Source organism: Zootoca vivipara, chromosome 2 (genome assembly GCF_965207765.1).
Source record: "Zootoca vivipara chromosome 2, rZooViv2.hap1.1, whole genome shotgun sequence".
In the NCBI taxonomy this organism is placed as follows: domain Eukaryota; kingdom Metazoa; phylum Chordata; class Lepidosauria; order Squamata; family Lacertidae; genus Zootoca; species Zootoca vivipara.
The window spans coordinates 121,718,659-121,745,821 of NC_142584.1; the positions used below are offsets into that span (position 1 = coordinate 121,718,659).

The window sequence follows — 27,163 nt, forward strand, 5'->3', positions numbered from 1 at the left end:
CTGCAAGGCAGGCATCTCAGCTCAAGCATCCAGGACAGATGGCCCCCCAACCTCTGCTCAAAAACCTCCAAGGAAGGAGAGCCCACAGATCCTTTTCACATGTCCTGCTAGGAAGCCAGGTGTCCCCCATCCTCTCTTTGGGCAGGTGGTTCTTCCTGCCTAAGTGCAGGATCTGACATTTATTTCTCCCTCTTGAAATTCATTCTGTTATGCAAGGACGTGCCGCAGCGGAGCTGCTATTCCTGTAACAGGAAATCTAAGGGATGCATTAATAGCGCAAGTTGCACCCAAATTCTTGGTTCTCATCCTCCCGAGTGGTGGGTCTATGGCTGGGCAGGATCTGCCCCACCTCAGACTGCAGGGGAGGCAGCTCACAGGATGCACTGCTCTCCAGTGCACCCCTTTTCCCAAGGGAGGAGGGTCCTGGCTGGACATCTCCTCCCCCCTGACTTGCTTTGCCTCCCCAAGTGTCTGCGAAATGGGCCCTCAGAGTCCCTCTTCAGACTCCCCTATAGGCCCCACTTTGGCTCAGTCTCTTAAGTGGCCCCTCAGGGTTCCCCTTCAGACTCCCCTATAGGCCCTGTTGTGACGTGGGGTTTGTGATTTCAGCTCTCTTGACATAATATGCTGGAGACAGTTCTCTAGTAACAGCTCTTTATTAAAGTGAACAAGACTGACTCTGAGGGCAGGAAGGCTACATTTATAGGGACAGGTTACAGGTAGGTAGCCGTGTTGGTCTGGGTCGAAGTAAAATAAAAAAATTCCTTCAGTAGCACCTTAAAGACCAACTAAGTTTTTATTTTGGTATGAGCTTTCGTGTGCATGCACGAAAGGTATCTGAAGAAGTGTGCATGCACACGAAAGCTCATACCAAAATAAAAACTTAGTTGGTCTTTAAGGTGCTACTGAAGGATTTTTTTTATTTATAGGGACAGGGAACTAGCTAGAAAGGGATACATTTTGGAGGGAACAATATCAGGCAATCACAGTGCTGCCTTTTGGAGGGAACCAATAAGACAGAGGATCCAAATTGTTGTTGTTTAGTTGTGTCTGACTCTTCGTGACCCCATGGACCATAGCACGCCAGGCACTCCTGTCTTGCACTGCCTCCCGCAGTTTGGTCAAACTCATGTTCGTAGCTTCGAGAACACTGTCCAGCCATCTCGTCCTCTGTCGCCCCCTTCTCCTTGTGCCCTCAATCTTTCCCAACATCAGGGTCTTTTCCAGGGAGTCTTCTCTTCTCATGAGGTGGCCAAAGTATTGGAGCCTCAGCTTCACGATCTGTCCTTCCAGTGAGCACTCAGGGCTGATTTCCTTAAGAATGGATAGGTTTGATCTTCTTGTAGTCCATGGGACTCTCAAGAGTCTCCTCCAGCACCACAATTCAAAAGCATCAATTCTTCGGCGATCAGCCTTCTTTATGGTCCAGCTCTCACTTCCATACATCACTACTGGGAAAACCATAGCTTTAACTATACGGACCTTTGTAGGCAAGGTGATGTCTCTGCTTTTTAAGATGCTGTCTAGGTTTGTCATTGCTTTTCTCCCAAGAAGCAGGCGCCTTTTAATTTGTGACTGCTGTCACCATCTGCAGGGATCAAGGAGCCCAAGAAAGTCAAATCTCTCACTGCCTCCATTTCTTCCCCTTCTATTTGCCAGGAGGTGATGGGACCAGTGGCCATGATCTTGGTTTTTTTATGTTGAGCTTCAGACCATATTTTGCGCTCTCCTCTTTCACCCTCATTAAAAGGTTCTTTAATTCCTCCTCGCTTTCTGCCATCAAGGTTGTGTCATCTGCATATCTGAGGTTGTTGATATTTCTTCCGGCAATCTTAATTCCGGCTTGGGATTCATCTAGTCCAGCCTTTCGCATGATGAATTCTGCATATAAGTTAAATAAGCAGGGAGACAATATACAACCTTGTCGTACTCCTTTCCCAATTTTGAACCACTCAGTTGTTCCATATCCAGTTCTAACTGTAGCTTCTTGTCCCACATAGAGATTTCTCAGGAGACAGATGAGGTGATCAGGCACTCCCATTTCTTTAAGAACTTGCCATAGTTTGCTGTGGTCGACACAGTCAAAGGTTTTTGCATAGTCAATGAAGCAGAAGTAGACGTTTTTCTGGAACTCTCTAGCTTTCTCCATAATCCAGCGCTTGTTCAGTCTTGGCTCAAACCTGCTGCGCAGTCATAAACCTTGTCGTTTTGCTCCGGATCGTGGCGGGACTCCTTCCTTTACTTCTGCCGTGAACCGCGGGTTCCGTCCGAGGAGCTGGGTGACGGAGCAGTCTCGCACCCAGGTTTCCCATAACACCATGGGTCAATGAGCTATGCTTCCTAGAGTTGTGCTTTTTTCTAAGGGAGAGGCACGGATAGATGGGAAGGGTCTCCACCCTGCCTCATTTTCGGAAGAGAAGAGGCCTGGAGAGGAGGGGGAGGGGGACTAGGAGGAGGAGGAGGAGGAGGAGGGCCACTTAATTGGGAGGTTTGGGGAGGGAGAGAAGAGTGTGCTTCTCCTCCCTTCCATCTACAAACAGGGCAGATGGGGGGAGGGGGTTGGGGAGGGAGAGGAAGGGAGAGAAGGGCTCCCCTCCCCCGTTCCTTCTTCGGATCAGAAGAGTGGGAGAAGGATGGGGGACTAGCCCCCAAGTAAAGATCTTCTGGTAAAAGATTTATAATGAAATGAAAAAAGTGTTGAAAAACACATTTATTAAGAAACCAGGAGCTTTTTTTACTTGGGATTGTTAGGGAGGAAATACTTAAGAAAGATGTTACATTTTTTTCTGCATGCCACAACAGCAGCGAGAATTTTCCCGGATAGGAATTGGAAGAAGGAAGATTTACCTACAGTGGATGCGTGGCAGTCGAAGAAGATCGAATTTATGGAACTGGCTGAATTGACCGGGAGACTCCCTGACCAGAGGGAAGAGTCGGTGGAAGAAGATTGGAAGAAATTTAAAATTTGTTTGAAAAATAATTGCAATATTGAGAATGTTTAAGATTTGGAAGCACATAGAGGTAGTAGAAACGGATTTGTTGATATTTCTTTTTTCTCTTTATTTTAACATAGTAAGTCTTAGATTTAAGTGTTCATTTAGTTTTGAATGGATTTTGAAATGTGATATAAAAGTAAAAAATAGGTTAAGTATGTGAAAACAGGATTTGTACCATGATTTAGAAATTACTAAAGATGATATACAATGAAACGTGGGGAAGACAGACGGGGGCAAGCAGCACCCGCTGCGATTCGGCTCCGTCCCCCGGAGCCACTGCACCGCCCCACACCACTGGGGGGAGGCAGGCAGGAGGCAGTGGCGGGAGGTCTTCCCCCACCGCCGCCTCTCGCCCCGCCCTACCGGCACAGAGCGCAACTTTGGAGACCTCCAAAGTTGCGCTCCGTGCTGGGGGAGGCAGGCAAGGCGGTGGCTGGGAGAAGAGAGCTTCTCCCCCCGCCGCCTTGCACACAGCCGGCATCGGACGGGGCTTCGGAGACCTTCTCCGAAGCCCCGTTGCATGCCGCTGCCAGTCCCCCAGAGCCTATAGGAACGCATTGATTAAGTTTCAATGCATTCCTATGGGAAACTGGGACTTTCTAGACAAAAAATTAGTTACACGAATTGACCCGTGGAACGAATTAATTTCGGCTAGCGCGGCACCACCGTGTTTGAGTTTTTAAAAGTTCCCTCATCAAAACATCACAGGTATGTCACAGAAGAGGAGTGGTGTTGGGCAGAAATCTGTGATCCAGACCTGCCTTGTCAATCACACCTGGTTTCAACATCCATCTAAGACAAGGGGGGGGAAATATCCCCCCCACCATTTAGCCGAGGTCCACTTCCGAGGGTCTTCTGGCGGTTCCCTCACATTTACAGGGTACCAGGCAGAGGGCCTTTTCGGTAGTGGCTCCCTCCGTGTGGAACTCCATGTGGAATGTCAAAGAGAGAAGACCTCTGAAGGATCTCTCAGACGGGGAGGCTACATAGTGCTTGCTGCTTGCTGCCCAGCCCGCCTTCCCTCACTAGGAAAACGGACGTATGGCACCCAAAACAGAACTTATACTTCAAACAGGGCATGTTTGGCTTCTGAAAAACGTTCCGAAACTGCAACACTCATTTCTGGGTTTGAAGTGTTCAGGTAGCTTGAGAACTAAACTGTTCGAAAACTGAGGTACGAGTGTATTTGTTTTTCCCAAGTTGAACTGTATTTATTCCCTCCCCCAGTGGTGATTTTCTTGAGTCAAAATGAGAGTACACCCTAAACATTCTTAAAGGAAAAAAAGCACTGAGTTATACCATAACATACCATATCAGTGGAAATATAATTTAATGAAGAATATAATGCAATAACGTATACGAAGGATTATTTATTACAACATTAGTCATAAAGAAGAAACGTGAAACAAACAGAAAAAAAATGGATATACAGGCAGAATTGCCACATTGGCACTTTGTGATAAGTAAGTGGCTTTTGCGTTGAAGTTTGGGGACTCGGTCTCTAAAAGGTTCGCCATCACTGCCCTCGGATCATGTCCAGTTGCAAAGGTGGAGGGGGGCTTTCCACCCTCAGGGCCCAGAGGGGGCTCGTGCCTTGGAGCAGCTGGTGGAGTTGGAGGAAGTTGACCCTTAGCACTCTCGCTTTGGGACCTGCCTGAACCTTTGAGATGCTCTGGTACGGCCCCTTCTTCCCTGTGCCCCCTTCCCTCCTCATGCAAGACATGCAGCTAGGAACAGAGCCTGTCCTGGTTATGCCACTGAACACCCCTTTTATTTCTCCTGCCACCAAACATAGCTATGCACAAGAAATTAAATTCTTTCTCTGAATCCAACCCTTGGAGTCTTGTTGACTGTTTCTGTCCTTGCCTGGGCGCAACTTAAGGACCCTTATTAGCTGATAAGGCTACACACCAAAACCAGCTCACTCTCAGTCCATCCTCATTCAGAAGCAACACTGCAGACTCACACACTCCCCCTCCCTATCGAACAGTACATTCAATATTATATTATGCTTACTATTGTGAAATGTTACCCTCATTACTTTAAAAACATGTCTAGACAATGCAAAATAAAAAATTCCTTCAATAGCACCTTCGTCAGTGCATGCACACGAAAACTCATGCCAATTAAAAAACTTAGTTGGTCCTTAAGGTGCTATTGAAGGAATTTTTTTATTTTGCTTCGACTCAGACCAACACGGCTACCTACCTGTAACTATGTCTAGACAATGTTACATACAAACAACAGAAGCTCACATACACTGCATGCCTTTAAGATGGATTTCCTGTTACTGATGTGAAGGAAAGTGTCAATTCGGAGAGAAAGAGGTTCTACACTTTGAAAAGCGTTCCATAATAACCAAAGCAGAATCCACAATCCTTCTATTTAAACCATTTCCCTTCTTTGAGTTAATTCATGGCTTGTAGAGTTTCCACTCTTACAGCTCTTACCCCTCAGAGTCTTTAGGTGGTTTGTAAGACTTCCACTACAACTGAACCTCTATCCACTTCCCTAACACTTCTATGGTTTCTCCCCTGTATGAATTTGTTGATGTTTTGTAAGAAGTCCACTCTGACTGAAGCTCTTTCCACACTCCATACATTTAAATGGTTTCTCTCCTGTGTGAGTCCGTTGATGTTGTCTAAGGTTTCCACTCTGACTGAAGCTCGTTCCACACTCCATACATTTAAATGGTTTATCCCCTGTGTGTGTTCGATGATGTGAATTCAGTTGCCCACCCCTACAGAAGCACTTTCCACATTCCATGCATTTAAATGGTTTCTGGCCCGTGTGAGTCCATTGATGAATCCTTAGTGCTCCACTATAAGTGAAGCATTTTCCACACTCAATACATTTAAATGGTTTCTCCCCCGTGTGAGTCCGTTGATGTCTTCTAAGGTTTCCAATAATAGTGAAACTCTTTCCACACTCAATACATTTAAATGGTTTCTCCCCCGTGTGAGTCCGTTGATGTCTTCTATGGTTTCCAATAATAGTGAAACTCTTTCCACACTCTATACATTTAAATGGTTTCTCCCCCGTGTGAGTCCGTTGATGAATTCTAAGATTTCCATTATTTGTGCAGCATTTTCCACACTCAATACATTTAAATGGTTTATCCCCAGTGTGTTCCCATTGATGTCTTCTAAGGTTTCCAATAATAGTGAAACTCTTTCCACACTCAATACATTTAAATGGTTTCTCTCCTGTGTGAGTCCGTTGATGAATTCTTAGTGTTCCACTATGCGTGAAGCTCTTTCCACACTCCATACATTTAAATGGTTTCTCCCCCGTGTGAGTCCGTTGATGAATTTTAAGATTTCCATTATTTGTGAAGCATTTTCCACACTCAATACATTTAAATGGTTTCTCTCCTGTGTGAGTCCGTTGATGGCTTCTAAGGTTTCCAATAATAGTGAAACTCTTTCCACACTCAATACATTTAAATGGTTTCTCACCAGTGTGAGTCCGTTGATGGTTTCTAAGGTGTCCACTCTGATTGAAGCTCTTTCCACACTCCAGACATTTAAATGGTTTCTCCACCGTGTGAGTATGTTGATGGTTTCTAAGGATTCCACTCGCACTGAAGCTCTTTCCGCACTCCATGCATTTAAATGGTTTTTTAACGGCTTCTTCATTATTTGCATTGAAATGCCCCCCCAGATTTCTGGCGGCCTTCTCCATTGTCTTCTTTGGAGGGTGAAGGGGGGAGGAAATCCTATTTGTTTTCTAGGAAGAAAACAAAGGAATATTACACACATCAATCAACACCTGCTCTTATTTTAACATCTCATACATTCTCTCCTGCCCTCCATGTGTTCCAATTTTTTAAGAAAGGCAAATGAAATAATGTTAAATAATTGTAATGCATCATCAGCCTTTCATAACCCTTAATCAGCGTTAATGAAGTAGCATTATATTAGAATATGCTTGAACTGTGGAGTTTACTTTTTATAAAAAAAGTGGTTTCTCATAGGAAAGGGAGCTGCTCTATGTCCATGAACCTGCCCACTATTCATCAGGGTCCCAAGTTAAATGAATACAATTTTGTGCACTGGAAGCAACATTTGATAGTGCTTCTAGAAGCAAGATAAGTTTTGGAAGCTACAGTGGTACCTCAGGTTACAAACATAATTCATTCTGGAGGTCCGTTCTTAACCTGAAATCATTCTTAATCTGAGGTACCACTTTAGCTAATGGGGGCTCCCACTGCTGCCGCCACACAATTTCTCTTCTCAAGAACCTTCTACATGGGAGAAGATGCCAACTGCAGAAGCCTCTCTTTGGAGGAAGGTCACACAGAAGGAGATGTTGTACTGCATCAGAAGAAGACCTGGACTCTTACTGACCTACCTCCCGGTAAGAAGGCCATACGAAGGAAGTGGGTGTTTAAGATTAAGAAAGGGGCAGAAGAGGACTTCCGGTTTACCGCCATTGGGAAAAGTCATCCCAAAGGGGTCTCTGAGTTCTGGGACCCCTGCCTGGAGGAGATAGGAGGGTGGAAGCTAAACAACCCCCCCAGAAGAAACCCCAACCTGGGCTGGTTGGGGACGTGGGTCCAGCTGAGCCAGGAAGAGTCTCCCCGCTTCCCGCTAGCCCCCGGAGGCAGCGAGAGAGAGCGGGTGGCAGACAGGCTCTTGGAATGATGCTGCTCCATCCAGGTGCAGCTTGGAGACGGCACCAATTGAGCGGTGAATTCTTCCCAAATTGATTTGGATATTTCAATTGGAATATTACTTTTAATTTGAAAGAACTTGGACAATCGGAGAGGGGTTTAAAGGGATTGGGAAGTCGCCCCCCCCCCCAGCGCTGCGTTGAAATCGAAAGTAAAGACAAGCAGCTACAACCGGATGCTGTTTTTAAAAAATTAATATCTCTTAAACCCCAACTCGAAACCTCCCCAAATTCAGGGGAAAGGGAGAGTGGACTGTCTACTTGAGACCCCTGAAATCTTAGAAAATTGGACTTGATATTTCCGCTGCAATTTGCTCCGAAAGGGAGTCCCCCCCCCCGGCAACCAGACAAGCTGACGTCACAATGCTCTGCTAGCCGTTTTGAACTTTTCAACCCTCGCTCTGTTTGGAAGGCCTTTGATCTATTCTGACAGCTGTCAGAGCCCTGTCAGAGCAGGAAAAAAGCAGGAAAAAAAGCAGTTTTCTGCCTGTGTGTTGAAAGGGGAATTAAAACAATCAATTTTAAAGACTTTGGCTGGATTATAAGATTGAAATAGACTGGAAATCTCCTTGATTGACTGTGCATTGCCCTCTATAGGCAGCTAGCTGTACCTTCATCTTTAGAGTAACTGCTGAGAACTAGGTTTATACTATCTTTGCTTGGATTTAAAAGACCTTGAAACTGCAGCTGCAAGCACCAGCAACAAAGAGAGTCTGTGGCTTAAGAATTCTGTTCTGATGATGTAGGTAGTCAAAAATCACCCAAAGAAAGATCTAAGGCTCAAGAAAAACTGGAAAAAGCAAGACAAGGTCAGGCTGCGGGCCTACCTAGGAGAGCATCTAACCCTGTACTACAATCTGGAGAAGTACAGGGAAGAAGAAGAAGAGGAGTTTGGATTTGATATCCCGCTTTATCACTGCCCGAAGGAGTCTCAAAGCGGCTAACAATCTCCTTTCCCCTCCTCCCCCACAACAGACACCCTGTGAGGTCGGTGGGGCTGAGAGACTTCGGAGAAGTGTGACTAGCCCAAGGTCACCCAGCAGCTGCATGTGGAGGAGCGGAGATGCGAACCCAGTTCCCCAGATTACAAGTCTACCGCTCTTAACCACTACACCACACTGACTCTCAGGGGGCACAACAAGGGCTACAAGGCTCGCAATTTGAGCAATTATTAACAGCCTTGACAGAAATCAAAGATCAATTGGATGTGAACTCGGCAGGTGTCAAAGCAGTGATCAACAGGTTGGATGGAATTGATGCATCGGTGAAAGCCAACACTGAGGCAATTAGTAAAGTGCAGAAAGATTCGAAGTTGGCTACAAAAGAAGCAAAAGAATGCAAAGAGCAAGTTAAAGCAGCTGCGGACAGAATTACAGAACTGGAACAGCAAAGAATTTTGCTTCAACGACAGGAGGAATCTACGCAGATTTCTGAGGCTTTTCTTCAAATGCAAGCACGCGAACACCAATTAATTTTGAGAAGATACCCGGAGGCAGATAAAGAAGGATTAGGCCTGAAAGACCAGGTGATAGAAGACTCCACAAACCAGTGGAAACTGGACAAAGAGGACCTTCAGAAAACGATACAAAAAGTATACAGACTGGGACCAAGAGGACAGAAGGGAGCCAAAACACCAGGAGTCTGCATCATAGAGTTTCAGACAAGAGCCCAACGTGGCGAAATACTCAGTTGGCATTTTAAAGAAAATCTGAAGATAAAAGGAGAACAGGTGATCCTGTTCAAATTTATCCCAAAATTGTTCCTTTCATTCAGGAACTGTTATTTGGACCTGGCAAGTGCCCTGAAAAAGAAGAAAATTCCATTTCGTTGGGAATTTCTGGAGGGTCTGTTCTTTACATATAAAGACAGAAATACAAGAATCAGAAATCTTGACGATAAGAGAAAGTTTCTGGAGAGAAATGCAAAGGATCTGAACTTGGAAGTACCAGAACCCCCAGAACTACCATCAGATTTACTAGGAGCAGTCGGAGGAAAGTAAAGAAGGAACGTGGCATTAAAACTTTTAACTCTGAACGTACGAGGCCTTAACGCCAAAATTAAGAGAAGTCGGTTACAGCATGATCTGTAAAAGCAGAATTTGGATATTATATGCCTGCAGGAGACACACATCAAAAGACAACATAAAAAATTGTTATTCAATAAAAAATTAGGGCAAGCCTACATCACAGCAGATAAAGTTAAGAAAAGAGGAATCGTGATTTATGTCAAAGATAAATGGGAATCTAAATTACTATTTAAAGATGAAGAAGGTAGATATATTGCAGTGGAAGTAACAGCACAAGGCGAAAAATGTTTAATTTTGGGAATCTATGCGCCAAATGATGCGAAAGCAATTTTTTTCCAGAAGATTCATGATATCCTATTGGACTATATGGATTATAAAACACTGATTCTGGGGGATCTGAATGCAGTATCATCTACTTTAATGGACAGATCTCAAAGGCAGAAATTTACAAACGATGGAAGATTACCTAAATCCTTTTTTGAGATGGTGGAAAATTTGGATTTAATAGATGCATGGAGAATTAAAAACCCATTAGAAAAAGAAGGGACTTTCTACTCAGAATCCCAAAAATCGTGGTCAAGGATTGATTATATTTGGATTTCCAGAGAATTGGTACCTAGGATATCTAAATCGGAGATCTACCCAAGAACTTGTTCTGATCACAATGCTGTGGGACTTGATATCAAATTAAATATACAGTGGTGCCTCGCTTAACGAATGCCCTGCTTAACGAAATTTCCGCTTAACGAAAGGTTTTTTCTAGCGGAGGTTGACTCGCTAGACGAATGCGTTTTACGAAAAATTCGTCTAGCGAATCGCGGTTTCCCATAGGAATGCATTGAAATTCAATTAATGCGTTCCTATGGGCAAAAAAAAAAATCCCCCAAAAATCCAATGCATTCCTATGGGATTCGCTAGACAAATTTTTTCGTTATAAGAAAAGACCTGTGGAACGAATTAATTTCGTCTAGCGAGGCACCACTGTACAGGGTGCTTTCCGATGGAGAATGAATGAAGCTCTAATGAGAAATGAAAAATTAATAAAGGAGACCCAAAAAACCCTGAAAGACTACTTTGAGATAAACTTGAGAACAGAAACGGATAAAAGGGTGATTTGGGATGCAAGTAAAGCTGTCATGCGAGGATTTCTGATACAACAAAATGCAATAAGGAAAAAAAAAACAAAATGAGAAAAAATAAAAAATCTTGGAACAATTAAAAGAAAGAGAAAAGAAATTAAGAACAGACCCAAAGAATCAACAGTATCAGAAAAGCATTAAATTACTACAAGTTCAGTACTCACAGTTATTAAACCAGGAAATTGAATGGAAGATCAAAATGATGAATAAAAAAACTTTTGAATCAGCCAACAAATGTGGGAAATTGCTTGCTTGGCAGCTGAAGAGACGACAGAAGATGGATACGATCACAACTTTAAAAAAGGATGAGGAAATAATACAGAACCCTGCTGAAATAAGGCGTTGTTTTCAGAACTATTACAAACAATTATATAAGAAAGAAAAAGATCAAATGACAAGGATCAAACCATTTCTGGAGAAGAATGGACTGCAAAAGATTCCGCTAGAAATGAAATATCTACTTAATTATAAAATAACAACACAGGAGATAGAACATGCAATAGGACAAATGAAGATATGAAAAGCACCAGGGCCAGATGGACTTTCAGCAAAATACTATAAAGTGTTAAAGGATTGGTTGATAGAACCGCTGAAGGACGTGTGTAATAATATTTTAAGAGGGGACAAAGCACCCGACACCTGGAAAGATGCCTACATAACCCTGATACCAAAACCAGATATGGACAGAACGCAAATGAAGAATTATCGCCCCATTTCCTTGTTAAATGTGGATTACAAAATTTTTGCAAATATCTTGGCTGCAAGATTCAAGAAAGTATTGAAAGACCAGATTCATCAAGATCAAGCAGGTTTTTTGCCTGCAAGACACATGAAAGATAATATTAGAAATATCATTGATATTTTAGAACGGTTGGAAGTAAAGATCAATACTAAAGCTGTGTTAATGTTTATAGATGCAGAAAAAGCCTTTGATAATATCTCATGGAGTTTTATGATACAGAATTTGGAAAATATGGAGGTGGGACAAGGATTTATTAATGGTATAAAAGCAATCTATTATGACCAGAAAGCGTCTCAGTGATCAAGATGGCGACTTGAACGGTAGCCTTGTTTTATGCTCGGTAAAGCTTTTGTTTTTATTTTCTGCTTTGAGGGGTTTTAAGGGCTCTAAGATGCCTTAGGGCGTTTATTTTAGAAGTTTTATGGTTTTATGGTTCAGATTATTTCTACTTCTCCCATAAATCTGCAAGATAACGCTGTAGATAAAGACTGTTAAAGGGAGCGGGGCTCATTAACAGCACAACCTGCCCTGACCCTGCAGTTTCAAGAAATTTTCTCCTTATCTTCTTGCCGGTATGAGAGGGAAGAAACGCTGCAGGCAGCATTCCAATGAAGCTACGAGCACTGCCAAAAAACAGACAAATATCAGGGATTTCCTGCCTGACAATGACCTAAATGAGATCTGTAGAAACTTCCCTACCGCAAACAGTTATGAGGTCCTTGCTCCCAGTACAGCTCATGAGGAGCCTACCGACATTGTGGATGGTCCACAACCAGCCTCGAGCCTGTGTATGAAGGAACAGAAGGAACAGACTCTCGAGTCCCTGCAAAAAACTTCACCTGAATTATCCCAGTCACCAGCCCAGTTAAACGAGGACCAAGAGGCACTGGAACTGCTAATCTGCCAGACTGAGTTGATAACACATACCATCACCAACTTATATAAAAGGCTGGATGGGATCGAAAAGAAGCTTGAAAAAGTCCTTGGCCTGTTCAGTTGCCCCCCCTCACTTCCTCAGCTTAACAATATTGCAAACTCCGCTCATCCCTGCCCAAGTGTGCAGGCCAACCTCGCACCAAAACAAATGAGATGCCTGCCCAACCATGTACAAAACTCAAGTCTGCAACTCCAAAACAGCAAACTTGCAGTACTGGTGGGAAATCACCCCTTGAACTATGACAAATGGGTGGATAAACACTCGGCCGCAAATTCCCTGACCCAACTGTTGGGGCAGACACTACGCCCCGTAGATATCGTGGACATCTCATGGTTGCCTTCTGGACCTTATATGAGACGTATGGTTATTAACTTTAGAGCTGCCCATCTCGTTGCAAAGATCCTAAAACTAAGAAACCGTACAAGAAAATGGTACATCTATTTTACAAGGGTATTCACCAATCTGACCAGTACATCGCTATGCACCAGGATAGGTGCTGCCTGTGTTGATGCTGGGCCTGTGTGCCACAAAGAACAAATAGACGGGAGAATGGAGCCGGGGACCCCAAACAAGGGCAAATCTATTACCCCACAGGGAGTGGCAAGCCTGCCTGCAAATGACTTAATTGATTTTCTACACCCCCCGCTTGGTACCCTGGTCTCTACGTGCAACGAGCCTGATATTGGACTACCCAAGCAAGACCAGTCTGAAATGCTCTCGTCCTCATATGCCTCGATGCCGGAATTGGAGACTTCCATCGTTCTAAGCCCAATACGCAATCAAGATTCACAGCATTTGTCAAATCCTGACCCGCTAGCAGTATCGACGCAAGATACAGCTGTTGACCTGTTACCTTTGCAACCTACATGGGCCAGCAAAGCCCTTGCCCTGGAAAAACCAGCTGAACATCTTGATATTTGTAATAGTGTCATCGAAGATCCTCTGGGCCACATAAACTTATTGGCCCCTCAGTTAAAGTTATTACACCTACCTAGGGACCAGCGACCTCAAACCTGGAACCACCAAGCAGGGCAGAAAGAGGATGAGCCTAATTCAGGAGCCTCAAACCATCGGAAAAGAGATTGACTGCCACTATTTCCACCATCACCCTATTTTCACATTCTATCTTGGAATGTGGCGGGATGGCTATCTAAGCAGGGTGATGTCGACCTTCTGGATTTCCTTACAAAATTTCAGATTATATGTCTACAGGAGACATGGTGTCTAGATCTCCATGTCCCTCCTTTACAGGGATATGAAGCCTTTGCTACCCCTGCGCTAAAACCAAATATCCGAGGCCGACCTAGTGGTGGTTTAGTCACTTTTGTCTCTACCAAGCTAAAGTGCAAGGTCCGGCAACAGCAGTGGGTGAAGAGTAACAACTTACAAATCCTACTTATGTCTAGCAGTGAAGGAGGAGATTTCCTTTGCTTTAATATATATATCCCTCCCATGGGCACCCCTCCCCAGTTGTCACAAACCTGGGAAGATTTAGAGCTATGTTTGGAGAAGGCTGAACTAGAACTCCCTGGCATGGATATCCTGCTGGCAGGTGATTTCAACGCCAGGATAGGAAATGACATCAATATGTACTGCTCTAAATCTCAGTTCCTGCCAGAGGCAGACTGGTTTATTCCCTGGTCCTCTGACGATAAGGTCTTGAATAAGGCAGGCGTTGCATTAATGGAGACTGCCTTCAAACATAATTTGTATAATTTGCATGGTACCTGTGAGGGACAGGGGATATCGCGAAGTCCCTCCCCTCCTGAGTTCAAGCCCATCCCCGAGCGCAGGGGAAAGCAGAGGGAGCTCCGATTCCAGTGGGGAAGCAGGAAGTCGGGTCCGAGGCTCAGGCAAGGTACCGGTAGCGGAGCCAGGGTCCCAGGTGGGACAGGAAGGGGCAAATAAGGGGGGGAGACCCATCCCCCCAACTCCGGAATTACGCAGAAAGAGGAGGGGAAAGAGGATGGGGCTTCCAAGGCTTTTGTGTTGGGGAAAGACGCGCCAAAAGTCATTCGGAGGTTCTGAAACCGACTGACCACATCACTCCGTGTAAATAGCAATGACTTCAGCACTGTAAATACGCAGCACCAATAAAAGAATAAAATGCAGAGCTGCGTAGCGTCGTTACTCTGAAGTAGCCTGCTCCGGCCACTGTGACAGTACCTATATGGACAGGTCAGGGGGTTTCTTTTCTTTTCTCGGGCCTAGAGGTGCGAGCGTTACTGATCATATCCTGGTCTCCCCAAAACTTTTGGAGAGGTCACAGGGCTTCAGGACTTTCAATGGAATTGAGAGTGACCATCTTCCTATAGCAATCTCACTAACTCCCCTTGGTTTGGAGGATCCACTACACCATCACTGTGCAGACCCACCTCCAATTCTGGCCCTCCGTAGGCGTAAATGGAACAGCGACCCTGAATCTAAAATCAAACAACACCTGCATTCATCAGACTTACTGGCCTTGAGAGACCAGTGTATCTTATCTAAATCTGACCCCTTTTCAACATTCCAGCGGGTCTCAGAGTCGCTCTTCCCACTACTTACGAACTCCAATCCTCCCAAACAACAAAACAATTCGAGGGCCTGGTTCGACAGAGACTGCAGGAATCTAAGATCCTTGCTTAGAAAATTACAAAATAAGGTAAAACAGGAAGGGACTCTGTCCTCCATGGAAAACCTGCACAGGTGGCGTTCTCATTATAAAAATACTCTAAAATTTAAGAAATCCCTCTACAGAAAGGAACAATGGGAGGCACTTGACAAAGCGATCAAATTGCGTGACGACAAAAAATTCTGGGAAATAATTGCTCAGGGAGTTTCACCCAAAGGGAAAATTGTAACCAACAGTATTTCATCTAACTTATGGTACCAACATTTTCCCCGGCTATATACAGCTCCAAACATTGTTAAACCAAGCCAGTTTCCTCCTCTTAAAAACGATCTATTAATGGGCTGGGATCCTGTTACCGAATTAGAATGTTTACAGCTAATTAAAACACTCAAAAATGGCAAAGCTCCCGGTGAGGATATGATTCCTCCGGAGGTGTTTAAACTAAATGCCCAGTGGTGGGTCGCTATTTTGGCCCAACTTTTTACGGTAATAAATGATACATGCAGAATCCCACCAAACTGGAAACTGAGTCTCGTAGCCCCCATCTATAAGAAGGGAGACCCCCAAGACCCTTCAAACTACCGCCCCATAAGTCTCCTGGACATCGCGTATAAACTTTATACTCGTTACCTGCTAAATAAATTGGTTGACTGGGCTGACCACTCTAACTTGTTTAATCCGGAACAGGCAGGGTTCAGAAAGGGCCATAGCACAACAGGTCATTGTTTGGTACTACAGACAATGATAGCTAAGTATACAAAGGTACATAAGAGCAAACTTTTTGTGGCTTTTGTAGACCTTACATCTGCTTTTGACTCAATTTGTAGGGACAAATTATGGCAAAAACTATATCAAACAGATATTGATAGACGACTTCTCAAAATACTTAGAGAGTTGCATACAGATACCACAGTTAAAATCAGAACCGGGATGTCAGGCAACTATATTGACCCAATGCCACTGGGGAAAGGAGTTAAACAGGGTTGCTTGTTAGCGCCATTCCTCTTTAATTTTTATATAAATGACATTGTTCAGCATATGGCGAAGTACAAGTCATCAGCTCCTGCCCTGGAAGGCAAACACCTGAATATATTGCTATATGCTGACGACATGGCTGTCATGGCACTTACTCCAAGGGGCCTACACAGCATGCTGGAGGGGCTCGCAGCTTATTGTTCCCAAAACTCTCTAAAGATAAACTATGACAAAACCAAAATTGTGGTGTTTACTAGAGCTCACCACACATTTAGAAGGTCTCTAGATGAACACAGAATTGAACAGTGTCCTTTTTAAAAATATCTTCATTCCCCCCCCCCCCGCCCAAAAGCCCTCCCTCCCTTCTCAGCTGCCCTGTTTGCAGATTCAGGGGGAGCCAAAGCACATATTTATCTCTCTCCCGCCCCTCACAATATATATATATAGATATCTTTTGCACCTTTTTTCCGGCCTCCTCCTCCTCCTCTTCTGGGAATGTGAATGGCAGCCCCTCCCCCTCCATCCTTGGCTCCCCCTCCCCCCTTCCTGCTTCTCTAGGAAGCGGAGCTCACTGACCCTTGGGGGGGGATGAGTGACGCCTCCCTCCCAGAAGACACAAATTCTCCTCCTTCCAAACAAGCTCTGAATATCCTGTTTCTTTCCTGATCATCTCCCAGGTTCGATCCCCGGAGGCGGCACAGAATGAGACACACACACCCCTTCCGAAAAAGTCCTCCCCCTTCCTCTCTTTTCATCCCTTCCCAGGAGAGGGGGGGAGGGGGATCCCGTCATTTCCCCACCCATTTCCCAACGTGGGGGAGGCAGGGCTGTGACGTAGAGTGTCCCCCGTTACAACAGCCCTGCAGAGTAGACCGGAGTTGGGATGCACCTTTTGGGCTTGGAAAAGTGAGTTATGACAACCCTAAATGGCGTTATCCCTTGCCATTATATCTATCTATCTATCTATCATTTATCTATCTCTTCTATCCACTTATTTTATGTGAGCTGCTTGGAAGACAGCTTTGGCTCAAAGGCAAGATTGAAATACAATGATTTATTCCACCCCCCTCCTCTCCATGGGGGGCTGGCGACCTCCAGATCCAGGGCTCGCCCCCTTCCTTTCCCCCTTCTCCCCACTGCCCCTTTGAAGAGCCATAGCATCACAGAATCTGAGAAATGGAAGGGCCTGAAGGGTCATCTAGACCAACCCCCTGCAAGGCAAGCATCTCAGCTCAAGCATCCAGGACAGACGGCCCCCAACCTCTGCTCAAAAGCCTCTCCTGGGAGTGTGTTCTCCTGCCAAGCAGCTCTTGCTGTCCGAAAGGCTTTCCAAATGCTTAGTCAGAATCTCCTTTCTTGCAACTTGAAGCCATTGGTTGGAGTCAGACCCTACAGCCTAGAATAGAGTTATCTTTTTTTGTGGCTGCCTCACCCTGTGGACTCATGTTAAGCTAGTGGTCCACCAAGACCCCCAGATTCCTTTTCACATGTCCTGCTAGGAAGCCAGCTGTCTCCCATCCTCTCTTTGTGCAGGTGGTTCTTCCTGCCTAAGTGCAGGACCTATACTAATGAAACAACCCTTGTGTTGCAGACTTGAGTCAATAAATAAAAAAAAGGGGGGCAACACGTCGACCAATTCCAACTGATGAAATCTGCTTATTCTTTATAAACTATGACATGCGAGACAGTGATCCAAGGGAATCCTCCGGTTTCGGTTTGGTCTTCTTCAGTTATTTAACTACAAAAAATGATAATAAATATATATCTTTCATTATATCACACATTCAATTCACAAGTCTCTACAGTCCATCATCTCTAAGTATTGGAAAGATACAGAAAGATACAAGGATAAAACAAAACATACCTTAGTGATAGAATATAATCTGCGGAAGAGGGGTCTTACACATATGGAACCCCTGCTGCCTAAAGCAGGGAATAGAAAGCTTAATATAGAGGAGGGGTCAGCAACCTTTTTCAGCCGGGGGCCGGTCCACCGTCCCTCAGGCCATGCGGTGGGCCGGACTATATTTTGGGGGGAGGAAATGAACGAATTCCAATGCCCCACAAATAACCCAGAGATGCATTTTAAATAAAAGGACACATTCTACTCATGTAAAAACTCATGTAAAATCTAACTCAGAGTTCAAACCTGTGAAGCGTTTTAAACATGAAAAAAAATTGTGATTCTTTTTGTCTTAATAATTTTACATAATCACGGCCAGCGTTCACCTTCCTTCTATTAATCCACAATACAGTATAAAGCAAATCCGTGTTTGAATGATTGTTAGCTAAAAATGCTCAACCAGGGGTGCTTCCCGCACAGCATTCCTAACGCGGGATCAACAAACCGGATAGGAGATCCTATATAAAACAAATTACATGGGCATCTAATCAAATATGCCACCTCTTTTGTTTGGCACGTACGGAAATTTCCTGCTCGGCAGGGGGTTGGACTGGATGGGTTCAAGTCCCGGCCTTTGGGGTGTGCTCCCATTTCCATTTCCCCTACTTTTCTTTCACCCCCCTCCCCAAATCCTGCCCTCCCTTCCCAACAGTCCTGTTTGCAGATTAACGGGGAGAAAAAGCGCATCCTTTTCTCCCAATCCCCACAATATATAGATATATTTTGCTCCTCTTTTTCCTCCTCCTCTGCCGACCTGCTCCTCTTCCGGGAATGTGGATGGAGGCCCCTCCCCCTCCCCCTTGGCCCCTCCCCCTCCCAACCTCCCTGCCTCTCTAGGAAGCGGAGCTCACTGACCCTTGGGGGGGGAGGAATGAGTGACGCCTCCCTCCCTCCCAGAAGACGCAAATTCTCCTCCTTCCAAACAAGCTCTGAATATCCTGTTTCTTTCCTGATCATCTCCCAGCTTCGATCCCCGGAGGCGGCAGGGAAAGAGACCCCCCCCCAACTCCCAAAAAGTCCACCATCTCTTTTCATCCCTTCCCAGGAGGGGGGGGGGTCCGGTCATTTTCACACCCCGTTCTGCAAAGTAGACCGGAGTTGTTAAGCGCGTTTGAGGCATCCGCACTTATTTTATGTGAGCTGCTTGGAGGACAGATTTGGTTCAAAGGCAAGATTGGAATACAATGGTTCCCCCCCCCCCACTGGTAACAAAGAGATATTCTACCCCCCCCCCTCCTCTCCTTGGGCTGGCGATCTCCAGATCCAGGGCTCTCCCCCTTCCTTTCCCCCTTCTCCCCACTGCCCCTTTGAAGAGCCATAGCATCACAGAATCTGAGAACTGGAAGGGCCTGAAGGGTCATCTAGACCAACCCCCTGCAAGGCAGGAATCTCAGCTCAAGCATCCAGGACAGACGGCCCCCCAACCTCTGCTGAAAAACCTCTCCTGGGAGCCTGTTCCCCTGCCAAGCAGCTCTTGCTGTCCGAGAGGCTTTCCAAATGCTTAGTCAGAATCTCCTTTCTGGCAACTTGAAGCCCTTGGTTGGAGTCAGACCCTACAGCCTAGAATAGAGTTATCTTTTTTTATGGCTGCATCACCCTGTGCACTCATGTTAAGCTAGTGGTCCACCAAGACCCCTAGATCCTTTTCACATGTATTATTATTTATTATTTATACCCCGCCCATCTGGCTGGGTTTCCCCGGCCACTCTGGGCGGCTTCCAACAAATACAAAAATACATTAAAATATCACAGATTAAAAACTTCACTAAACAGGACTGCTAGTAAGCCAGCTGTCCCCCATCTTCTCTTTGGGCAGGTGGTTCTTCCTGCCTAAGTGTAATAAAACAACCCTTGTGTTGCAGACTTGGGTCAATAAATCAAAAAAGGGGGGCAACACGTCAACCAATTCCAACTGATGAAATCTGTTTAATCTTTATAAACTGTGACATGCGAGACAGTGATCCAAGGGAATCCTCCGGTTTCAGTTTGGTGTTCTTCAGTTATTTAACTACAAAAAATGATAATAAATATATATCGTTCATTATATCATACATTCAATTCAGGCCAATGGCCTGCGTGAACACGAGTCTCTACACTCCATCCTATCGTAATTATTGGAAAGATACAGAAAGATACAAGGATAAAACAAAACATACCTTAGTGATAGAATATAATCTGCGGAACAGGGGTCTTACACATATGGAACCCCTGCTGCCTAAAGCAGGGAATAGAAAGCTTAATATAGAGGAGGGGTCAGGTCAGCAACCTTTTTCAGCCGTGAGCTGGTCCACCGTCCTTCAGACCATGTGGGGGGCCGGACTATATTTTTTTCGGAGGAAATGAACGCATTCCTATGCCCCACAAATAACTCAGAGATGCATTTTAAATAAAAGCACATATTCTACTCATGTAAAAACACCTGGCAGGCCCCACAAATAACCCAGAGATGCATTTTAAATAAAAGGACACATTCTACTCATGTAAAAGATATAAGATATCTTTATTGTCATTGTCCCCTTGCGGGAACAACGAAATTACTTGGTTGCTACATCCACTCCGATAAAGCATTCCGCATAATCCAAAATTATAAAAACCTAATTAAAAACAGTAAATATAATACAAAATAACAAGTAAAATAAGATGACTTCAAAGTCCAGGCTTTCCATTTAAGGCCAAAATTGCTCTAGAGAAGAAACTGTTCCTGAGACGGCTCGTTCTTGCCTGCATTGTTCTATATCTCCGTCCCGATGGCAGAAGCTGAAAGAAATTGTGACCAGGGTGCGTTGGATCTCTTGATATATCTAGTGCTTTTCTATGGCACCTGGTGGTGTAGATTTGTTCTAAGGTGGTGAGTGAGCAGCCAATAATGCTCTCTGCTGTTTTAATAATTCTACACAGCCCTGCTCTGTCCTGGGAAGTACAGCTTCCGTACCACACACATAAACCGTACGTGAGCACGCTCTGTATGGCACAGTGATAGAAGGCAAGCAGCAGCTTTTGTGGAAGATGGTTTTTCCTTAAAATTCTCAAAAAATACAGTCTCTGCTGCGCCTTCTTCACAAGCCCCCTTGTATTAACACTCCAGGACAGATCCTCCTGTAACTCAATGCCTAGAAATCTAAACGTTGTTACCCTCTCCACACAAATTCCGTCAATCAAAAGTGGCTGGACCTCGTTCTTCTGTCTCCTAAAGTCCACCACCAGCTCCTTTGTTTTCTTTGTGTTTATGAGCAAGTTGTTGACTCTGCACCACTCTGTCAGTGGTGATTCCCGGACTGTCACTGGTCCGGATTGAGAAGGCGATTGGGCCGCATCCAGCCCCCAGGCCTTAGTTTGGGAACCCCTGATATACAGTTCCACCACAGGTAACACCCTAGTCAATCAGGGCTATTGGAGTTTTAAAGTTACATGCAACCTCAAGTTCCTGAAAGTAGTATGATCAAATGAAACAATTAAAATCTAACTCAGAGTTCAAACCTTCCGGGTGAAGCGTTTTAAACATGAAAAAAAATTGTGATTCTTTTTGTCTTAATAATTTTACATAATCACAGCCAGCGTTCACCTTCCTTCTATTGATCCACAATACAGTATAAAGCAAATCCGTGTCTGAATGATTGTTAGCTAAAAATGCTCAACCAGGGGTGCTTCCCGCACAGCATTCCTAATGCGGGATCAACAGACCGGATAGGAGATCCTATATAAAACAAATTACATGGGCATCTAATCAAATATGCCACCTCTTTTGTTTGGCACGTACTGAAATTTCCTGCTCGGCAGGGGGTTGGACTGGATGGCCCTTGTGGTCTCTTCCAACTCTATGATTCTATGAAATGATTGATAATGAACTTAAATTTGGTCTTCTCTTGGTTTGCAAGGTCAGTGGGCAAGCTGGACATCTGCCACACCTAAAATGTCCCACAGGACCCCCAGGGCACTCACACAGGACCTTCACCGCCCTCACTGGTTCTGATTTGAAAGAGAGGTAGAGCTGGGTATCATCCGCATACTGATGAACACCCAGCCCAAACCCCCTGATGATCTCTCCCAGCGGCTGCATGTAGATGTTAAAAAGCATGGGGGAGAGGACAGAACCCTGAGGCACCCCACAAATGAGAGCCCAGGGGTCCAAACACTCATCCCCCCCCACCACTTTCTGAACACGGCCCAGGAGGAAGGAGCGGAACCACTGTATGACAGTGCCCCTAGCTCCCAAACCCGACAATTAGTCCGTTTAAACCGAGTGGAGCATTGCTTACCATCCGATTTAACTCTCGCCTTCTTGATCACGTCAGGTGGATAACCTCTAGCTTGTAATGAGGTTGCTAATGAGGAATTCCTCTTAAGCTGTAAGAATAACCCATAAGGTAGAATCATAGAATCGTAGAGTTGGAAGAGACCACAAGGGCCATCCAGTCCAACCCCCTGCCAAGCAGGAAACACCATCAAAGCATTCTTTGCTTTAAGTTGTCTTTAAGACATTTAGGGTGGAATGAGGAGTAGTGCAAAAGTGAATTGCAGTCTGTAGGCTTTTGGTGGGGCCTCACCACTAATTGCCCACTATGTTTGAAGACCTCCCCATCCCAAAACACACATGATGTGCTGCTGTGGTGTCCAGAGAAAGATAAGGAGGAATGCAACGAATTTAACCAATTGTTGTTGTTGTTTAGTCGTTTAGTCGTGTCCGACTCTTCATGACCCCATGGACCATAGCACGCCAGGCACTCCTGTCTTCCACTGCCTCCCGCAGTTTGGTCAAACTCATGTTCGTAGCTTCGAGAACACTGTCCAACCATCTTGTCCTCTGTCGTCCCCTTCTCCTAGTGCCCTCCATCTTTCCCAACATCAGGGTCTTTTCCAAGGATTCTTCTCTTCTCATGAGGTGGCCAAAGTATTGGAGCCTCAGCTTCACGATCTGTCCTTCCAGGGAGCACTCAGGGCTGATTTCCTTAAGAAACCAATTAGTGAAACCAATAAACTCCTTCTCATTTTCAAACAGAAAAAGAACAGGTCATCAATAAATCTGCAATAAAGCAACATTGCCTTGGCAAAGGGATTGTTACCCAAAATATGTGACTTTTCAAAGGCACCCATAAAAATGTTAGCTACGGATGGGTGACCCCATAGCTACCCCTTGAATTTGAAAATAAAACGTGTCCCAAAAACGAAAATATTTTTTCTCAAACACAACATCTTGTAAGTCCAACAGAAAATCAGTGGGCGGGTGGGGGTCAGGTCGTGTCCCTAATAACTTACTGATGATAGCTCGTGCCTCATCCAGCGGTATATTTGTGTCTAATGAGGCAACATCCAAAGACGCAAGGACTGTGGATTCAGTGACCGCTGTATGCTCTATTAACCTAATGAAATGGGTGGTATCCTGAAAATAAGCAGGTGAGTCCTTGGCAAACGGCTGAAGAAAAGAATCTAAATACTTGGCAGTGGGTTCCAACACTGACCCAGTACCTGAGACAATAGGTCTCCCAGGAGGGGAAGGGATGTTTTTATGTATTTTAGGAAAACAATAAAAGATAGGGATCCGAAGATGAGGGGGAACTAAATATTGAAAAACTTGTTTATTTATGTAGCTCATACTATACGCTTGTTGTGCAATAGTTTTTAAGATAGTAGTAATAGAGTCCGGAGGATCATTCCCAATCTGACGATAAAATTAATCGTCTGATAACAACCTTCTTGCCTCTGAAATGTAATTATGGGAATCCTGTATAACAATCCCTCCCCCTTGTCAGCGGGTTTTATCACAATATTCCGATTCTGCAATAAATGTTTTAGAGTAGACTAACCTGCTGAGCCTTAGATAAATTATCCCTGGCTCTGAGCCCCTTCTGTTCCAACTGCTCAAGATGTCGCAACAATAATTGATAAAACACATTAATAGCTGGATTGGAGTTGATTGGGACAAACGTAGATTTAGGTTTAAACTGGTGTTTTATATGGTCACTAGTATCATGAAGCCCGTTAAATTAACGGGTGCTAGAATTAATTATGGGGGTTCTCCCCCCCCCGGTGACTCACCCACCGCCACCACCTCAGCCCCTCACTCAGTCCCTTCCCCTCCTCCCGCCCCAGCCAGCTGCCTCCTCAGCTTCCTCTCTCCCTCCCCATTTACCACCCTCTTTTTTCTACTCCTCTTTCTCTCTTTCTCTCTCTTTCTCTCTCCCCTCGCTGGTCCCAGTTGCAGCTGCCCTTCCAACCCCACCCCCCAAAAAATCCACACACACTTCCAGGGACTAATTCCCCCTTCCCCCGCGGGTGCGCCCGCCCACCCGCTCTCCTGCTTCCGCCCCTCAGTAACGGCTAAATGATCCTTCAGCCCAGCAGCCGCATCACTCGCGGCTCACGCTCTCTCTATCCACACCCACCTAGTTTCCCTATCGCTGGCACATGCCTGCCTCCTCTCCTTCCCCTCTAACGGAGAAGAAACCAGGAGGAAAGAGAGAGATCCTTGCGTAGCGCAGCAGAGGCAAGGGGAAGCCGCACACTTTTTGTTGTTGTATGGTTGTGTATATGCAAGCATGTAATCTCTCTCACGGTCCTGGTTTATCCCGTCCGAAGTCTCTGCGCTCCAAGTCCCAACGGCTGTCCGTGGGGCACATGCGCAGTAGCACAATCCCACGGACACATGGACTGGACGCAGAGACACTTGGACTTTATTATATAGGATTAGTACCAAACAGATCCCAAAGTTTAATATTATGGATAGGTTTAAACAAATCAACTCTCATCCAAAAAGCATTGTAAGATGGCTTAGGCACAAAACCCAATTGTAAAGTCTCCTGCTCATCTGTCGATAAGAGAAATAATAATAATAATAATAATAATAATAATAATAATAATAATAATTTTATTTATACCCTGCCCTTCCCAGTCAAGACCGGGCTCAGGGCGACTAACAACAAAAATATCAACGCAAGCATAAAAGAAACAATTGAATTGTAATGCAAATTAATACAATGTTAAAATTCAAATTAAAAATTAAAAATCTACAAGTAAGATAAAACCATTGTAAGATAAAACCTTAGGGGAGGGTAATTCCGGGGTCAGACTGCGTCAGTCCTAAGGCCAAGCGGAACAGCTCTGTCTTGCAGGCCCAACGAAAAGATGACAAATCCTGCAGGGCCCTAGTCTCCTGAGACAGAGCGTTCCACCTTGTCGGGGCCAGTACTGAGAAGGCCCTGGTCTTGGTCAAGGCCAGCCTAACTGTCTTGTGACTCGGGATCTCCAGTATGTTATTATTTGTGGACCTTAAGGTCCTCCGTGGGGCATATCGGGAGAGGCGGCCCTGAAGGTACGAGGCTCCTAATCCGCATAAGGCTTTAAAGGTCAAAACCAGCACCTTAAACCTGATCCTGTACTCCACTGGGAGCCAGTGCAGCTGGTAAAGCACTGGATGAATGTGATCCTGCGGCCGGGACCCCGTAAGGAGCCTCGCCGCGGCATTCTGCACCCGCTGGAGTTTCTGGGTCAGTTTCAAGGGCAGCCCCACGTAGAGAGATTCACAATAATCAAGCCTAGAGGTGACCATCTCATGGATCAATTTGGCCAGCTCAGGGCGAGAGAGGTAGGGGACCAACTGCTTAATGCAGTGGAGATGGAAAAATGCCACCTTGGCTGTGGTTGCAACCTGTGCCTCCATGGAAAGGGAGGCATCCAAGGTTACACCCAAGCTCTTGACAGAAGGGGCTGACACTAATTGAGCCCCAGCGAAAGATGGAAGTTGCCCCCCCACCCCATGTCATCCCAACCCAGCCAGAGGACCTCTGTCTTCGAAGGAGTTAGCTTCAGCCGACTCCCACGTAGCCATCCAGCCACAGCTTCCAAGCACTTGGTCAGTGTGTCCGGGGCTGAGGCAGGATGGCTATCCATCAACAGATAAATCTGGGTGTCAGCAGCATATTGATGACAACCCAGCCCAAACTGAAGGGAGAGATTTGCCAATTGTGTTATTGAGCTAAATCATATATTTTGCATTATATAATTCTGACTGTATGGCTTAGCCCCCCCATATCCCTGGGATGTCTTGCTTAAAATGCTTTCTTCTTTGCCTCTCTCTGTGTACCAAAGTAGGCCAAAGTGTAAAGAAAACATTCGATAGCAAGACAGGATGCCCAGCTTGCTAAGAGCTGACCTTGTCTGGAACACAGAATGAGAGGCAGAGAGGCTTATCAGCGGATGAGGCCTTGTCAGCTTGACGCATAAGCATTGCCCTGGGAACTGGTCTTGCTGAAGGCTTTGCTGAGTCAGCATGTGTTTATGCACAGGACCGGACACGGATCTTCCTTATATGTCCTTGTGACCCCCTTTGTGTTTATGAGAAGGACAGGATACGGATTTTCCTAATATGGATTTGTAACCTGTGACCCCCTTGCGTGAACACATTTACAGAGGAGGGGGAAAGGAGCCCAAGAAGTGGATAAAAGCCTCAGGTAAAACTGTCTTTGCTTACTTTTGTCGTGAAACATGGATCACCGAGAGTCCCTTAAATTTAAGGATTAAATTCTTTCTCTGAATTCAACCCCGGTGTCATTATTGGCTGTCTCTGTCCCTGCCTGGGCGCAACTTAAGGACCCTTATCAGCAAATAAAGCTACAAAACCTCTGGACAATCTGGGCGAGGGGGCGCATGAAGATATTAAAAAGATGTCTGTAGAGTTGTTAACTATCAATATTTCCGTTTTGTTCTGGGACGCCTGCCTCTTCGGGGGGAAAAAAGTGGAGGGAGGCTTTCCACCCTCTGGGCCCAGAGGGGGGCTCCTGCCTTGGGGCAGCTGGTGGATTTGGAGGAAGTTGACCCTTAGCACTCTCTTAGGTTCTATACTCTAAATCGTTCCACCCCATGGAAGTCGGTGGATGTTTTGGACAAGCATTCTATAATAACCAAAGTAGATTCCACATTCCTTCTGTTGAACCATTTCTCTTCTTTGAAGTAATTGATGGCCTATAGAGTTTCCACTCTTATAGCTCTTGCCTATGGGAGTCTCTAAGACTTGGTGGTTTGTAAGACTTCCACCACAACTCAACCTCTATCCTCTTCCCTAGCACTTACCGGTATATGGTTTCTCCCCTTTATGAGTTTGGTGGTGTTTTGTAAGAAGTCCACTCTGACTGAAGCTCTTTCCACACTCCATGCATTGAAATGG

General features: G+C 45.2%; 2 protein-coding genes across 3 annotated transcripts in view; both read right to left on the bottom strand.

Moving 5' to 3' along the window:
• Nucleotides 1–5,138: 5,138 nt before the first annotated feature.
• Nucleotides 5,139–16,992, bottom strand: LOC148687239 (uncharacterized). Of its 2 annotated transcripts, none has more exons than XM_088664156.1 (2): nucleotides 16,564–16,992; nucleotides 5,139–6,725 (listed from the first exon to the last, which is right to left on the bottom strand). In XM_088664156.1, exons 1-2 carry the CDS (start codon nucleotides 16,624–16,626, stop codon nucleotides 5,517–5,519), a joined length of 1,272 nt encoding a protein of 423 aa, XP_088520282.1. In that variant the 5' UTR covers nucleotides 16,627–16,992; the 3' UTR covers nucleotides 5,139–5,516. The 2 variants fall into 2 exon arrangements, with proteins under 2 accessions (XP_088520282.1, XP_088520283.1); XM_088664157.1 differs by lacking the exon at nucleotides 16,564–16,992 and adding an exon at nucleotides 12,277–13,276.
• Nucleotides 16,993–24,848: 7,856 nt separating this feature from the next.
• LOC132591663 (uncharacterized) overlaps nucleotides 24,849–27,163 on the bottom strand; it is a 38,886-nt gene continuing 36,571 nt past the window's right edge. Inside the window, 1 exon segment of the mRNA XM_088664273.1 lies at nucleotides 24,849–27,162. Coding sequence (XP_088520399.1) covers nucleotides 27,040–27,162 — 123 coding nt within the window. The 3' untranslated portion in view covers nucleotides 24,849–27,039.